The 18,152-nt window shown below is 38.0% G+C and overlaps 1 protein-coding gene across 2 annotated transcripts in view; it reads right to left on the bottom strand.

Annotated features, from left to right (window-relative positions):
* rftn1b (raftlin, lipid raft linker 1b) overlaps nt 1-18,152 on the bottom strand; it is a 272,217-nt gene that overhangs the window by 44,806 nt on the left and 209,259 nt on the right. For both annotated transcript variants that reach the window (XM_030158789.1, XM_030158788.1), the window contains exon 7: nt 11,592-11,710. In XM_030158789.1, the coding sequence (XP_030014649.1) occupies nt 11,592-11,710 (119 nt within the window). The remainder of the gene's footprint in view (nt 1-11,591; nt 11,711-18,152) is intronic.

Consider the following 18,152-nt stretch of genomic DNA (forward strand, 5'->3'; position numbering starts at 1 on the left):
AAAAATGAAACAATATGAAAATGATGTGATGATTTTGAAGTATGAAGTTTTAGCATACTTTGTCATTTTGATCAGCCATTTTAAATGTAATCCTACAGAATGTGCATAGAAATACACTACAAGAAACTATATTTATTTATGTTACTACTAAGTCTGTAGATTTATCCACCTGCATCCGACTCACAAACTCATTCAACTGAGGTGTTTTTTGTTTTTTTTTTTTGTCTTGCTCTGCCTCTGTGTGACTCAGTCTGACAGTTTGGTGTGAAATCACTAGAACAGGATGTACGTACAGGTTGGACTGAACCAGCTGTGCAAATGACATATTAAGACCCTTTCAACAGGAACACAGGATCTTTCAGAACCAGGCTCCTCTTTGTTGATGTAAAATATCTGAAGGCTCAGACTCTGAACCTCAGCTTGTTGCATTACATAGACTTGTTGTAATGGACCCACTGCTGGGCTGAAGTGGTTCTAATGGGGCTGCAGACGTCTTATGGAAGGGAATAACAAACAAAACTCTTCAAAGACACAACATGTCTTCCGGGTCTCAGCTGCACAGACAGGATTATCACTCCATCTCTTAATAAAACATATGTGATGTGAATATGACGCAGACTCTGGTGAACCCACCACCCCCGTTTCATCTCTATGTATAAACTGTAGCAGCGGCATCTCTGGGTCTGAATCTGATGCTGCCTTCACGTGCTATAGGGAAGATGATCCTTTCCACTTGTGAATTCAAAATTACAAGTGCTTTGTGTTCAAGTACTTTTTTTGTGTTAGCGAAATTAAAAATGGCTGATGCACAATTTATTATGACCTGGTACTTGGATAAAACAGTTTTGGACATGTTAATTCATCTGCTACAGCATTTTCTGAATTTATTTTTAACAATTTTTTGCAAATTGCATATGCTATAAATTGCAACATCATCAGCTAACAACAGCAGAATGTTAATAAAAGTATCGTTATTTCATCTTGACGGCTTGTCTATCAAGATTTTTTTCCCAGTTCTCCAGTGGAAAATAACGTGAGGGAGCATTCATGGACTTCCAGTTGAAACATGTAGGAAGACGAAGCACAGGTGAAGTCTCCCAGTTTGGTTTTTGTTATCTTCCTTTTTAAATAATCTTTTTTGGTAAATTATATATCGTTTTCATTTTAAAATTCTGGTGCTAACTTTCCGGGCTTTACATGGCCAGGCCCCTGCATACATTACTGCGCTGATTCAGCCCTAGAGCTCAGCTCGTAGCCTGAGGTCTTCAGGGAAGCACCTGCTGATGGTTCCTCGCACCTGTTTTAGCACACAGGGTGACAGGTCTTTTAAAGCTGTCGCACCGCGTCTTTGGAATGACCTGCCTCTACACCTACGGTCCATGGACTCTGTAGAGAGTTTTAAAAAACACCTCAAAACACTCCTGTTCAGGCAGGCTTTTTAATTTCCCAACTGACTCGGGGCTGCTACAAACTGATTGCACTTTATGTATTTATTATATTTTAATTGTATTTTGTTGTGTTTTAATGGTATTTTACTTGTATTTTTATTTGTACTGTTCATTTGTACTTTGCACTGTAAAACACTTTGTGACTGTCTGTGAAAAGTGCTCTATAAATAAAATTTACTTACTTACTTAACTCTGTTTGCGCTAGTTTAGCCTATCCTTCGTAAAATGAGCAACTCTAAAAACATGAAATCAGCTAATAGTGGCCATACTCTGGCCACATGTTCTGCATGGAAGTTAGCTTTTTTGGTGACTGACAACTGCCCGACAACTGCAAAAAATTTGGAGATCTCCGAGGAGCCTGCTCCAGTTGCGGTGGTGGTTATGGACCAACTGTGCAAAACAGAGACCCTCAGGCTATGTTTACACATAGCTAGGTATTTTGGAAAATGAATATTTCCCCCTCAGTTTAAAAAATAAAACTTTGTGCACATGTGACTGTTTTCAGAAAAATTTTAATTTACACTGCTCCATATATCTACAACATCAAGAGCATGCCAAGCCCGTAGATGTCAGTGTGGTGAGACATACATTTAACCAATCAGAATACTGAAAGAATCGCAACAAAACATTACTTCCATTACTTGACATAAGTTGCACATGTGACGCAAACGTATTTCCGTCAAAAACTGTGACGTCTGTTCAATCTCTGTTTATATGCAAACACAAAAAATGGAGCTTGATCAAAATGTTCACTTTGGGAGGAATTTTTAGAAACCATTGTTTTAAGTGGGCGTGGCCATCATTGTTGTCTAAACAATAGGCACAAATGCAGAGAAAAATCTCTGTGTTGTCAGATACGTGTAAATGTGGCCTTACTCAAGCAGGATGTCTCCTACCTGATTCAAGAGCCATAAAACCACTACTGGACTCACTACTGGACTACTGGACTCACTACAGACCACAGTGAACTGTTTCCAGAACTGTCTCACCTCAGTGGAGTCTGTAGCTGGTGAGAGCTCTGAATGGTTAACGGTCCACCATCAAAACGCTCCAGAACCAGAACCAGTTACTTCTGACCCAGATTGATGTCCTCGTGAGGCGGCATTCACATGCAATTTTTGAGTTTTAGAATTTACCATAATTCCCACAGCACGTGAAGGCAGCATAAAACCAGATCTGAACTAGAGCTTGTTTTGTGTAGCTTTTGCTCCTGAAGCTCAGCGATACAAAAGAAGGTACTTCAGCTCCGAGGCAGCTCTCTTATTGATTTTCCACTGGAGACATGAGATGAGAAGCCGGTCCTAATTGGTGTTTCGGAGCTGAGACCCTTGATGGGTTATTCATTGTGAACTCTTCATCATCGTCCATATGGTTCTTATTCAGGTCATTCATGGTCAGGAAACAACTGCATCTTTAAAACTTTTCAGCACAATGTTGAAGATCTGTTGGAGCTCCTTCTGCTCTAATGGTGTTTAATGCAGAACAACCTGCACACATGCTTTTACTTGTACTTCCCTTCTTTGTCATTTGATGCATTTTGTTGTTTTTGTGCTGTTTTCCTCCAGGCTGTGTTCTGCTGTCATTTCCAGGCAGTTTTCATAACGCTCGTATCTTAGTTTGTCAGTTTGACGTGTAATTATATGTTTAATATTTTCTAGGCTCATTTTGTAGTCAGACCTCTGGGCTTTTCCTTGTCTGAAATGTGATACGTTACATCTTTCATCACATTTATTTGCTTTTCATCATAATCAAAATTTCATCATCTGGTTTAAAATAATTTCTTTGCTGAGACATGATACGAATAAACTAAAACAATCACAAATGGAATCTATTTTTTGACCAAGCAGATCAAATAAACAAACTGAAGGTGACAGCTTGGTTTGCTGTTCCCTAGGTTTAGAATGAATGTTAGCTTTTTAAACTAAAATTTGTAAATTCAGTTTGATAAAAATATAACACCTCACAGCAACCACAACTATTGTGGTGATCCCAGTGATGAATGAATTCAGTCACTGTGGGTGAGGAAATCTGCAAATCCATGGCACCAGCTCTCACCTCTTGATTAATTCATTCATCATTTAATCAAAGTAAATATAAAATGAAATACTGACAAACTAATACCTACAAAGTGCTTATTAACACTAATCAAGAATCCCAAAGATACTTTACTTTACTTGAATAAGACAAAAAAAAGAGCCTTTGAGAACTTGAAATGACTGAATGTTTTGTATTTTTACTCGAAAAGTTACTAAAAAGATCAATCTGTTTGAATACCTCTTTGCTAATCACCTAAGTAGTATGAGTGATTATATGTTGCAGATATTACAAATGTCTTTTAATGACCAGCTTATTTTTTCTCACACTTAAATAATCTTTAAGATTTTTTTCTGCAGAAACTGTGAAACCTGCTTTTTACAACAACACTTGGCTTATTGTAGCAGTCGACCCCAAACTGCTTTACATTTACTTTTAATCTGGGTCTGGTTGTTTTTAGAACCATAATGATGTTCTTCTTCTAACCTTATCAAGTTTCTTTATAGCTTGACAAGTTGTTTTTTTTTTTGCCTTAACCTAAACGTAGCCACATGTTTCTTACTGTAATGATGACATTATGTTTGTGCTTTACAGAGTTTTAAAGGGATGAAATCATTCTGTAGGTCATCTTATGCGTTAGCATCAGCCTGGTGCCTTCGACCAAAATAGATTTTTTTCCCATCACAACAAAAACCTTTTCATGTGCAGTTTTAGCACTAGTCACCTCTACTTGACTTGACTTGACTCTACCGTTTTTTTCCATTACAATTGTATACCACCTCAGCATGGGCTGGGTTGTCATAGCAACGCAGGCAGAAACTCCTGTGACATCATTTGTATGTGACACAAACAACGGAGGACGTGGAGTTACTCATGACTCCTCCAGTGATGGCACTCTTTATCCAGTCAGAGGCCTGCAATCTGATGACATCACATTTTTGACTTGACTCAGCTCGCTTGGGACCCTGGATGAATAGGTACTAAAAAAGTACCAGGTACCATCATCTAATGGAAAACCATTAAGAAAAACAAAACAAAACAAAAAAACAAGTAAAGCTGAGTAGATGGTGGTGAAAAGCCCCATATATCAGTCATGGAGATCAAATCTGAAACCAGAATTTCTCCATAACATCAGGAATTTGGAATTATATATATATATACATATACACATACATACATACACACATACATACACACACACACACACACACACACACACACACACACACACACACACATATATATGTATATATATTTATTTATTTATTTATTTATATATATATTTGTGTGTGTGTGTGTATGTATAAACACAACTGTTCCAATCCAATTCCATTCTGAGCCAAATGTCTTTTATTGTGTATTTGCAATCTGACATAATATGTGCTTGATTGGGTGGGAGAAAAATAATAATAATAAAAAATGAGTGTCCTTCAGTACTTTAGTTAGTTGGTACTTATAAATGGAATACATGATCACCAGTGAATTCTGAAAATGCCAGGTTTTCAGCTTCAGGTATCCAAAGCCATCTGAAATTTGATAACTTAGATTTCAAAGAACTCAAAAGTTGATATCCTGCTGGTGTCTGTACACTGACCTGTACATAACTTGAACACCTGAGAAATTTAGAGTTCACAGTTGAAATCTGATATGTTTCTGTTAGTTTAAAAATCTTTCAACTTTGCTATTGTTGAATAAAAGCTCAGTTAAATAAAAGTTTCACATGCTGTGCTCAGCAGCAGATTATCTCGTATTTATGATTTCTTTAAATGCAGGAAAAATCCTAACATTAGGTTGTGAACTCCACTGCTGTAGCATGAAAATTAACACTAATTTCCAGGGTTTAAGATTCATTTCTTCATTTTTTTTTTTTTTTTAGCTTTGTCATCATCTTCTCCAAACCTTAAGTACATTATTTTGTCTCTAAACCAAACTGACATCTCAGAGCCTAAATGAAACATTTATTTTGCACAAATTAATGTTTTCTAATGTATTTTGTCCTTTGGAAGCACTAATGCAAGGAATGCTGACATGGATCACATGCAGGTGAACAACATATTTAACTATTTTAGGCAGGATGTTTTTTTTTACTGTGGTTATAGGTGTTGGGTTTTACAATAAGGTGGGCCTATTTGTGTCTTTGTGATGCTTTCTTTGTTTTTTTTTTTTTGTTTTTTTTTTGTACATTTTAACACCAGAGTTTCTCAGGTACAAATGTTTCACCAGGCTATTCCCCTAACACTGTTTGCAAAAGCATCATGACTGTCCTTGGATTAAGACCACAACCTAAATAAATACAATACATGCAAGACAGAGTTTTTGTCCCCTGTACCAGAAAGATGATGGATTCAGTATAGGTATAGTATTACCATGAAGTATGGAGTCTTGCTGGACCAGTGACAAAGTACTCCATTAGTTTTCATTAAACTACAGTTCACCATGTCCTTTCCTTTATGAACCCACTACAACCATTTCTCTGGGATTTGCTCAACAGTCTTTCTTTGCCACTTTCAGTATAACCAGGCCTTCATGTATTATTACTTTGCAGTCTGAGTAAGATGGCACATTATTAGATTACTTCTGATATACTGTATCCCTGCAATTCATCATTACTGGTCTGCGGCTCTGATGATATTAACTCATGCAAATTCTCTGATCAGTCTCACTAAGTGAGACATTTGCAACTTTTAGAGATGAGCAGATACAGTCTCTGAGAAGATGATGCTGGATAAATGACTGCACACCTTCAGTCTAACAGCCTGTTGTCCTTTTCCTGTCGTAGTTCATTCTATCAAACTACCTGTCAGACTTTAGGATAAATGAATGTGTTTAGCTCTAGAGCAGGGGTTCCCAAGGTGGGGGTCACAACACCAGCGGGGGGTTGTAAGATGATTTTCAGAAACCTCTTGATGTGATCCCTAGGTGAGTACGACTGATTAAAGGCGGTATTGTTGCACCTGTACTTTGAAGGAAGAACATTAATATAGTGAGTTTTGAAGTGCTTTTACTTTGAAAGAGCAGAAGTTTAATTAATGTGGCATGAACAACAGCATGACAGTGACAAACAGGTACGGTATTGTTCTGTCTACAGGTTTGACTAATGATGGCACATTAATAAGAATTTAAATAAACATAAAAAGGCCCATGAATGTTGTAAGACAGAGGCATTAACCTAAATAAACATTACCATAACCCCCCCCCCCCGAACCCCTGCACATAAAACAGAATACAATGAGTAAAATGTCAAGTACCCACAATGCAATGCGGCAAATATGCCACTGTATCATTGCATGACTCCTGTGCACACATTTTTTTTTTTTTTTTTTTTTCGTTTTTTTTAAGTTTCAGTCACTTTGGGGATAGTGGGGGTTGCCAGGCTTTGGCACCATTATTTTGGGGGTCGTGAGTTTAAAAGTTTGTAACCCCTGCTCTAGAGAAGAAAAAATGACATATAAGAGACGATGAACAAAAATAAATAAATAAAAAATACTGCCCTGCTCAGTATTCTGCATCATTTTCCATTGTAATTACCTTCCAGTGAAACAGTAATGAGCTATGAGGATACTTTGCATATCATGATGCGAGGCCCCGATCGGCCTCGGTGAAAGATTGTGTTGTCAGTCTGATTTGTCGCGGTGCAGATCACTCATGTGAAACCAGTTTTGATAAAGTCCAAGCAGAGGGGTTGATTGGATCTGCTGCAACAGCGGGTGTGGGTTCATTGCGGTCAACATTTCTAAAGAGGCCTCGAAATCCATTAGGATGAGACCAGTCCGTCCATTCATCTCAGAGGGAAGAAGCCAGAGGACTGCAGGACGCCTTTTATTGGCACATGTGTCCATCAGCGCTGGGCAGGACAATCACACAGACACATTTCGGGAACAAAAGTGTCCTTTCACACTTGGAAAGCCCCGGGCCGGGCAAAAAAAAAAAGTCAGAATTCAATTACTGAGATATCATCAGCAAACACGTCCACACAAAAAAAACCCTCATGTACAAAGTCATAACGGGGACAAATAAAAGCACATACAGCTGCATGCACAATCATGTATGGACACACAGACGTACACATACGTACATACAGATGAAAAGCACTGAAACGGCTGCAAAGACTTCAACACTCGACAGAAATCAATTTCCAACTTGGAAGTTGTGCTGAAGAGAGACACTAATCGGGGACAGATAAGGGCTTGTTTGCTCCTGATAAGACAAGCAGCCACGACACATGTCCCATAAATTGAGATTTGCCAGATTTGCCTTTGGGGTTGTTGGGCTGCAGAGTGAAGGGGGTGGGGGCGGGGGCGGGGGGTGGGGGGTACAGGGCACATATCCCAGTGACATCTGAGCTCAAAACTACCAGACTCTTAAAAGGAATTCTGTCCATTTCAGCCTTTCTACTTCGAAGCAATCACATTAACTCTTAAAAAAACCCCAACATATTGACATTGGTTGTGTTTCCATTTACTTTGACAGGTTTAACAAGACAGATAAACCCCCCCAGAAGAAGACAACATCTGATCTGTTAATGCTGAGAACATGGACTCTGTAGGTTAGTTTGAAAGAACATGACATACATCAGGTGTGTGTGTGTGTGTGTATATATGTATATATATATATATATATATATATATATATATATATATATATATATATATATATATATATATATATATATATAAATTATTTTATCATTTATCTATGTTTTGTACTTCCTAGATATGTAGTTTTGCACTTGGTTTTGTATTCATTTTGAATTATCATTGGATGTATTTTGTTTGGTTTGTCTGACTTCAGTATGACTTTATAGCTAGTTGTGTATAGCTAACCATAAAGGCTATTATTATTGAGAAGGGGGCAGGAAATATAAGATTTTCTTCATCCTGCTCCTTTTTGAGCATGGGTGTGTATATGTTTGTTCACCTGATGATTATTGAATGTCTGCTGATGAAATTCACAACCATGAACAAAATAAATGAAATGAATGAATGAATGAAACTGAAGCAGCAATTCAGGTAGATTTTGTTGGTAATTATTTGAGATATATATATAATTTTTTTTTTTTTTGAAAATAGTGAACTTAGAAGAAAACTACCCAAGGTTTGATGAAACTGATCAAACAGTCTTGTGTATTTTATACTTATGATTGATTTTCTTACCAATGGGAAAATGTCTTAATGCATAATCCAAAAAACTTCAGAGTAAGTAGCAAATTAAATATAGAAAAATATCTGATTTTCACTGAGAAAAATGAAGCGCAAAATACAGATACAGAAGATCACATTATAATAAATGGTAATGAATCACTAGGACAGGTTAAAGTAGCACTGGATCTATGGGTTCAAAATATCACCAAAAGAAAATTAATTAAGCGTTCTGAATAAATTATCCTCTTCTACACAATCAAATGCTTTTTCAGTGTCTGAAGTAGGTACTGCTGGATATTTCTTACTGTCTTATTGTTCTTACAATCTGCAAATACTTCATTGAGACTGACGGTTTTTAATGAATAAGAGATAAATGTCTAAAGGATGAAGGAATCTCTGGTTCTTTAAGTATAACCTTTACTGTAGCCAGCTGCATTTATTTATGCACCTTCCCAACAATCGGAATAATATCTAAAACTATATCAATATTGGGAGCAGCAGAGACATGAAGAATAGTAATTTTTCCCTGTATAATCGTCCGTTTGGATCAACCCCACAGTGATTAACAGTGAGAGGTCCATTTTTATTTGTTTGTATTATTACACCTCTGCCTTTACTATTATTTGTGTTCTTCCTCTGGCAAATGTGTCTCTTGTAACATTGCAACAGAGACATGTTCTTTTCTGGAAAAGGCTAATATCCTATTTCGCTTCACTGGGTTTTTACAGCCTTTAATATTAAATGAAACACGGTCCTTGCACACCAACAATGACTGTGTTTAGTCATTTTAGCTGATATTTTCCCAGCCAAAATGACTTTTAGGAATCCGTAAGTGGCCTACAAAAACATGCAGCATGAATCTCACCACAAAAGAAAACAAACCAAAACAGAAAAATGAAATGCAGTGCAAGTACCAATCTACTAGAGACTGATAATAGACACAAACGCTACACTGCTGATACCTTCAAACGCACAGCAGCACAGACAATATGCATCAGATAAAATACAAAAAATGAAAAAGATAAAAAATACAAACAGTTGTTAAAGTGACTGAAAATAACAACAAATAGCAATAGTAATAATAAATAAAGTAACAAGTGCAGTATGTGACTTTGATAAGTGTGCAAGTGACATATATTAATATAACATACTATAGAATATATGGGAGAAAAAACTAATTATTTCTCCATTTTCTGCCAGACTGTAATTTTTTAAATTTCATTTAACATAGAATTATTTCATAGGAGACTTTTTTTTTTTTTTTTTTATCCATCCAGGCCATTCGGAAACTTTTGTGCTGCAGCAGTGGCTTGGAACTTGTAGAGCACATGTGTATTTAAGTATATGTTACCCAGTGTAGTAGTAGTTCAATTTTCACTGGGGTAAATAGTTGGTGCTTTCTCTGACCAGCTGCACTTAAATCCAAATAAATGAAATCTTTCCAGTTTACAACAAGATATTTCTATGTGTTTTTGTGAAGCCTCTTGCACATAAAATTTGCACATGTATCATCCTTTGTTGCATCTTCCAGTTCACCAAAAAACAGGAGATTGGATTGTTGGCTGTTGTTTTCCAGATAATCCACTTTTAATCACTTTCCAGGTCGTCTTCTGTTTTGACCTTCCCTTTTTTCGGTGTTGGATACTTTATCCCAGTGACATTCACACTGATTTGAACTTTGACCTTTTGTTGATTAGTTGCATTCAGTGATTGATGTATCTGAGGCGTCTGTTCGTCAACCTCAGCGATCATTCACTTTTACTTCCATTCACTGCTTCCCTTAAAGTTTGGAGAGTTAACTTTTGGCCTCAGAGTTTGTTGCAATCATGACGTGAAGATGCTGACTCCTTTTTAACCCTTTAACCCCTGAGACATAATTTCAGGTAAACTGGCTTCTGTGAATTTGCGTCTGTTTCAGTGTCATAAAAGCTGTTGTGAGTATGTGTTTGTGTTCCTTTTCTTCGGTGGTTTTGTTTTACTGCGTGTTTTAGGGTCAAAACTGGTGGAATAACAGAAAAAGACAAAGAGAAGAATTGCAGTTTTACAGGTTTTTACAAAATAAGACACTCAGAATGCACATCAATAAGAGATTTAGGATGTTTATCATGAACTGTGAACTGGAACACACTGAACAACAAGGATTTGAATTTGGGCCCAGTAGTTTTTGTTTTGGGGCTTTTTTCTAAATCAATCCAACTGCTTTTTGGCGCCTGATTGAACTCTAAAAAGCAGTTACACTGACAAAACTCGGTAAAAACAGTACAAAAAAAAAAAAAGAAAAAAGGAAAATCACCACAACACTGCAAACAATAATAATAACAAAAAAACACAAGGAAAACAATGTTTTTATAGTGAGTCGGTCTCACTCACTGCTCTGTGTTTTACCCCCCATTCCACAGGTGGTGAGGGGTGTACTGAGCATGCTCAGAAGTCTATGGAAAGGACAAGGTCTATTTTATTAACATAGTTTAAAATTTTAACTATTGAGCAAATGATTACATTTTTAGGAATATTTAAAATAAATCATACATTCAGTACGAGCGCCACAGACATGTCAGGGGTTAAAGTACTCTATCCATTTTTCGCTAATGCAGTATCTAAAATAATATTTAACTTCAAATTCGAGTGGAGTGAACTGAGTGGTTTGAAGTGGTGGCATGTTCTGGCATGTTTTTTGCTTTGAAAAAAATCTTTAATATTAATACTCGAAACCAAATGAGACCTATTTAGAACAAACCTAATTTGTGTAACAGATGCAATTAAATATTGAGCTCAAGTTTGGCTATTAATCTAATCTGAGCCTTAGCCAAGGTCTATTCTCATGACGGTGGACAAATTTATGTAAAGTACATCAGACTGGTGTAGCAGATAAGGAGCAAACACACCTGCACAGCTTTTCCTCTCCACTGGTGTCAGGAAGCAGAAAATCTGTGACACAGTGTCAAAGTTAAAAAATCCATCCACTCACATCAATAACGGTCCACTGCTCCACGACGATGGCGTCGTATGTCGGGGTTGCCACATTGGGCTCAGTTTCACTAGCCTCCTGGAAGATGAAGACGCTTTCCACTGACTTAGGCAGCAAATCTGCAGAGAAGAAGAGGAACAAGAAATCCAGCAATGAAAAAAAACGACAGAGCCAGTATTTACAGGATGTCTGTCTTGTCTCTGTGTTCTCCTTCAGGGTCCTCCAGGCCAGCGGAAATAGAACAATATCACTCAGCCACATTCACACACAGCCCTTTATTACATGGCCACAGCGGTGTGGGCCATTTGTATGAACAATGTGCATTTATACATTATGCAGGCAGGCAGAGGAAAAAGAAAGGAACAGGTATTCCCCTTCTGGGATGTTAAAGACGAAGAACAGACATTATGCACTAGATCAGTTGGTTTCAGCAGTCAGAGCCCTGGTTTTTCCTCCTAAACAGACTCTAATTACTGCTGGGAGGCGAGGTGAATGCAATAGCAGATAGGATTTAAAAGCAGCGGTGCTCTGTGTCCGGAGAATCAGGACGGAAAACCTACAAAAGATGGACAGATTTGAGTAAAGTGCAGGTGCTGATTTAATGAAGTCAGTCCATAAGGTATTAAAGCATAAATCCTTTTTGCTAAGCTCGCATAATTCACCTTAAAAAGACTTCAATTACTGGATCCTCGTAACGGCATTGATGCTTTAGGCCACGGGTGTGATTGTGTTTCTGACCAAATAGATTTCCTAAGCATGTCGAGCGTTGTGGGCTAACAATTCTGGGATTGGCATCCGAGACAGAAACACCACTCCGACCCCCATGAGCCGGGAACCTTCTCCACCCGACGTCTCTTGTTATTCATTTGATGCACATGCACATTGCACACACACACAAACACACACATACACACGTACACATACAAGAATGGACATAATACACGCCCCGTGGTCCAGTCTTCCCGGCTGGCCTGAGTGCTTTCTCATTACTCCCTCACCATTTACACACTAATACAGTTTGCTGGGGCCCAGGCACCAATACGAGACACTCCACATTTCATTACCGGGCCCTAATAATAGGGGGGATGAGGGACGGTGGGCGGGGGAGAGAGGGAGGGAGACCGGGACTAGACAGAAAGGGAGAGAGACAGAGTGGAGGGATGACAGGCTCTTTCATTTCCCCCTCCCTGAAAACCCATTTAGGACCCATGCACGCTCAATTGAAGACATCTCTCAGACATCTACTAGCTCTCTCAAATACAGACATTGTGTGTGTCGTACGCCCCACCCTGCCCAATTGTCTTTTCTCTTCCTCTTCTCCCTCCATCACCTCCGAGTCCCACGATTCTCCACCTCATTCGTCAGCTCTGTATAAAAGAAAAGGCCTCTCTGGAAGTCTGTGTTCGGCACTAATAAATATGTGTTCGGAGTTTGTCACACAACAGAGAAATGTCTTATTAACCAAAGAGCCAAATGTGAATGAGGAAAAAACACAAGGGTGCTTGTTCAGTCATTTACACCCAGGGATGCACACAAAAACATGTAATGTTCAAGATTCAATATTCCTTTTATTGCCATTGTATACACAATGGAAATACACAATGGAATTCTGATGCGCTTTATAGAGACGGTATTTCATGAGTAAAAAAAAAGTAAATATACAATATGAAATGCAAAGAATTTAAATAGCATTAAATAGTAAAAAGAACAATGAAAACTGTAAAAACACACACCCCGCCCATCGCCCATTCAGTCAAGTCTGCACATTCATACCACGTTAAGGTGCAGAGGACAGTAGTCGCTTTTCCACTGACCCTCAAATTGTGCAAATATAACTTGCGCATAAAAATTTACCAAATGGAAAAATGACAATTTTGCCCAAACTCTTGTTTTTTGCTGAAAACTTTTTGTGGTGGTTTTGGGTAGTTTTTTGGGTGGAGTGCAATTGGTACATCACATAAAACTGCAATGGAAAGACCTTTTTCTGCAACTAGAGTCACGTGAATAAAAAAAATGATGTTGATGGACGTTACAACAAGTGAAGAAGAAGAGTTTTAAAAGAAACATGGCACAGTATGTGTGGACACACCAGGAAACTGAATTATTTTTTAAAATTTAGAACGGGATAGAGGGGTAATTAATATTAATATTAATATTAATAATAATAATAATAATAATAATAATAATAATGGTAATAATAATAATAATAATAATAATAATGGTAATAATAATAATAATAATAATAATAATAATAATAATAATAATAATAATAATGATAATAATAATTAGAGCTGCACAATATATTGTTTGAGCATCGTCATCGCAATGTATGTGTGTGCAATAGTCACATCACAGGTCCTGCAATGTTGGAGGAGGCAAATGAACTCAACGTGTTCTCATCTAATTCCAACCTGACACACACTGCGTGCAGCGATCCACCAATCACAATCGTTCTTAATCAGTTTGCTGAAGCAGACCACACCCCTGCACATGGAGTGAGTCGCTGGTAACAACATTGAAAAATGAGCAACGAACAAGAGAAAATCACCGAAAACGAAGACTGGTGCCAAAAAGAAAAGCAATATCAGTAATCCGGAATTATTTCAGCTACAAGACGGATTTACAAAACGAGTGAGGTGCTGTGCTGAAGCAATACAGAACAGTTTACAGATATGTAGTTATGTGGGAGATGTGGTGTGGGGGGGTTGGCTGGGGGTGGGCTTGTAAACTTGTAAAGGCCAATGTGACATGGACCAGGTGAGATCAGGGTTTGTGCTCACCCCAGTCTCTGCTGATAATGAAGGAAGGATCAGCAGATGAGACAGAAAAGGAGGGGAGGACGAGGAGCAGTAGAAGGACTGGGTTGTGAGTTTCACCAGGAGAACGCACCGCTTTCCTGCACGAATAAACATTATCTGCTGCATATTGACAGGGAGCTGAGCTGAGCAGCGGCCGACTGAGAATAAGTTGTTTACACTTGCAGAAACCACTGTGCACCCTCAGTAAAACTGCTCAGCATCCCCCGTGTCTCACATAGTCAAGGTCACAGGGCGAGGCATGCAAATACAGATGCACCGAAAACTGGGAGTGACAGCGGTGGGACTGAGCGACACAGGAGCTAAAGTAGTGGAGTTGAAGAGGCAGGGTGACAAGCGGTGACACCGAAATCAACCTCTGAATAACAGAACAGAACCAGCACAGCGGGGGTAAACAGAACCTACACAAAGACTGACACAAAAAAGGCTGGAGTTTGTAGATGTGTGGGTGTTCGTGTAAGTATGTGCTGCCTCGGTTGAACATACCAAGAACTTTGAGGAAGCTCTTTGTTCCTAATATTCATGGACATGTTCACAAACCGGCTGTTGTGCATCGATTTCTAGCACATGGCATTTGGATTGAGCGTGTGGAGGGACAAACAGGAAGTAGTTCCAGGGAAACTGTATGCATCTGTGCATGTACCAGCAAAGTCCATCAGCCTGGCTTCAGGACTAAATACCCACCAAAAACACTCTGGGGTTTCCATTTATTGATAAAGGGGCCACGGCAAAAAAATCCAGCTGACTCACTTAAAAAAAAAAAAAAGTGGACTTCCCTTTTGAAATACTAAGTTAGTACTTGTTCTTCCTGGAGCCACTGGCCTTATTTCCTTTTTTTTCCTTTTTTTTTTTCTTTTACACCCACTAATATGTATACTCCCACCACCCAAAGACATGCACTGATAAGCAAGGTTATTATCGTTAACGAAAACGAACGAAATGACGAAAACTAAAATTGAAAAAACATTTTCGTTAACTGAAATTAATAAAAACTCTAATTAAAAGAAAAAAACGATAACTAACTGAAACTGTATTGTGAGCTTACAAAACTAACTAAAACGTATAAAAATTATGGATACAATTCCCTTCGTTTTCGTCTCTGTCAATGTCGGATTGATATGAAATTAATTTATTTCACTTCAGCAGTTTGAGCTGGTGACACCATACGACACTTCCCAGTCTGTCATGTCTGCTCACTGTGATTTTCCAGTGGTCTTCTGGTCCACACTCTACCTGGAACATACAGACTAAAGCTGGGACACAGCAGCACAGTCCTGTCTGGAGTTTACTGTAGTGATACATGGGTCGTTTTTTTTTTTTTTTTTTTTTTTTTTTGGCGTACCGTGTGTGTGTGCGCGTGAGTGACAGAGACAGAGCAGAGCTAAAGGACAAACAGGACTAGCATCCAGGTTAAAACTGGAGAGTTTATCACCATGAAAAGGCCTTCCAAGCCCTGAACTGCACAGTTTAGAAGAGGAGAAAAGAGGAGGAGGAAAACTAATCCAATTACAGAGGTATGGAACCTGTTAGAATGTTAAAAACGTTTGATGTTACCAGCTACAGCTAGCTGAACTGAACTGAAGCAAAGTTAGCTAATAATGGAACTGGAGATGATTAAGAGATGAGAGATCTGCTAAGGTGTGGTTTACTGATGAGGAACTGGGTTATATATGTTTATAAGTGGTTTATATATGTTTCTATCTGCTTTAACTGCTGGTTAGCTGGTTTATATATGTTTCTGTCTGCTTTAACTGCTGGTTAGCTGGTTTATATATGTTTCTGTCTGCTTTAACTGCTGGTTAGCTGGTTATATATGTTTCTATCTGCTTTAACTGCTGGTTAGCTGGTTTATATATGTTTCTGTCTGCTTTAACTGCTGGTTAGCTGGTTTATATATGTTTCTGTCTGCTTTAACTGCTGGTTAGCTGGTTTATATATGTTTCTGTCTGCTTTAACTGCTGGTTAGCTGGTTTATATATGTTTCTGTCTGCTTTAACTGCTGGTTAGCTGGTTTATATATGTTTCTGTCTGCTTTAACTGCTGGTTAGCTGGTTTATATATGTTTCTATCTGCTTTAACTGCTGGTTAGCTGGTTTATATATGTTTCTGTCTGCTTTAACTGCTGGTTAGCTGGTTTATATATGTTCCTATCTGCTTTAACTGCTGGTTGGCTGGTTATATATGTTTCTGTCTGCTTTAACTGCTGGTTAGCTGGTTTATAATAGGTTCCTATCTGCTTTAAATGCTGGTTAGCTGGTTTATATATGTTTCTATCTGCTTTAACTGCTGGTTAGCTGGTTTATATATGTTTCTGTCTGCTTTAACTGCTGGTTAGCTGGTTTATAATAGGTTCCTATCTGCTTTAAATGCTGGTTAGCTGGTTTATATATGTTTCTATCTGCTTTAACTGCTGGTTAGCTGGTTTATATATGTTCCTATCTGCTTTAACTGCTGGTTAGCTGGTTTATATATGTTTCTATCTGCTTTAACTGCTGGTTGGCTGGTTTATATATGTTTCTGTCTGCTTTAACTGCTGGTTAGCTGGTTTATATATGTTTCTATCTGCTTTAACTGCTGGTTAGCTGGTTTATATATGTTCCTATCTACTTTAACTGCTGGTTAGCTGGTTTATATATGTTTCTATCTGCTTTAACTGCTGGTTAGCTGGTTTATATATGTTTCTATCTGCTTTAACTGCTGGTTAGCTGGTTTATAATATGTTCCTATCTGCTTTAACTGCTGGTTAGCTGGTTTATAATATGTTCCTATCTGCTTTAACTGCTGGTTAGCTGGTTATATATGTTTCTATCTGCTTTAACTGCTGGCTGCTTTGTGCATCTCCTCTCATGCTTTGCACATCTTCGCATTGTTTCACGTAAGTGACGTTGTGTATGGATTGCACCCCCCCTCAACCTGCTATAGGGAATTTATACATTGTACGGTACATTGTGTCTCTGCTCAGTCCATGAGCTGCCCTAACCCGACCCCCAAATAAAGTGTCCAGGGTAACCCATATCCACACCTCACTAATTTCTTTGAATAGGATGATGAGGAAGATAAAATATATGAAATAACTAAAACTAATACTAAAACTAAACTAAACTAAAACTAAGCATTCAGAAAAAACGATAACTAATAAAAACTAACAAACCTGCTCTAAAAACTAATTAAAACTAACTGAATAAGAGAAAAAAAAGTCAAAACTAATTAAAACTAAACTATAATTAAAAATCCAAAACTATTATAACCTTGCTGATAAGTTAATATGTTAATCTAAATTGCCCATAGGTGTGAGTGTGAGAGTGATTGTTTGTCTCTATATGTTCAGCCCTGTGATGAACTGGCGACTTGTCCAGGGTGTACCCCGCCTTCGTCCCTATGTAGCTGGGATAGGCTCCAAGTGACCCCCGTGACCCTAGTGAGGATAAAGTGGGTTCAGAAAATGAATGAATGAATGAATGAATGAATGAATGATATGTATACTAGTGATTTCCTTTGTAAATAATTCCTCCTTACTCAAAGGCTAAAGGTCGTATGGGTTTTGAGTGACAGCTGTGGTTCAGAACTTACACTAGCAACACTTGACCTGTTAAAGTAACTCCGCTACATTAACTAATGTTGGTATTGATTTACTCTGTGTTTCCCTCAGATATTCAGATAATTAGCATGTTTAGAAATGACATGTTATGCATTCGTAAATACAACTTTATTCAGATTCAAATTATTGTCATTACATGTACGAGTA

The sequence above is a fragment of the Sphaeramia orbicularis genome, chromosome 16, assembly GCF_902148855.1.
Source record: "Sphaeramia orbicularis chromosome 16, fSphaOr1.1, whole genome shotgun sequence".
NCBI lineage: Eukaryota > Metazoa > Chordata > Actinopteri > Kurtiformes > Apogonidae > Sphaeramia > Sphaeramia orbicularis.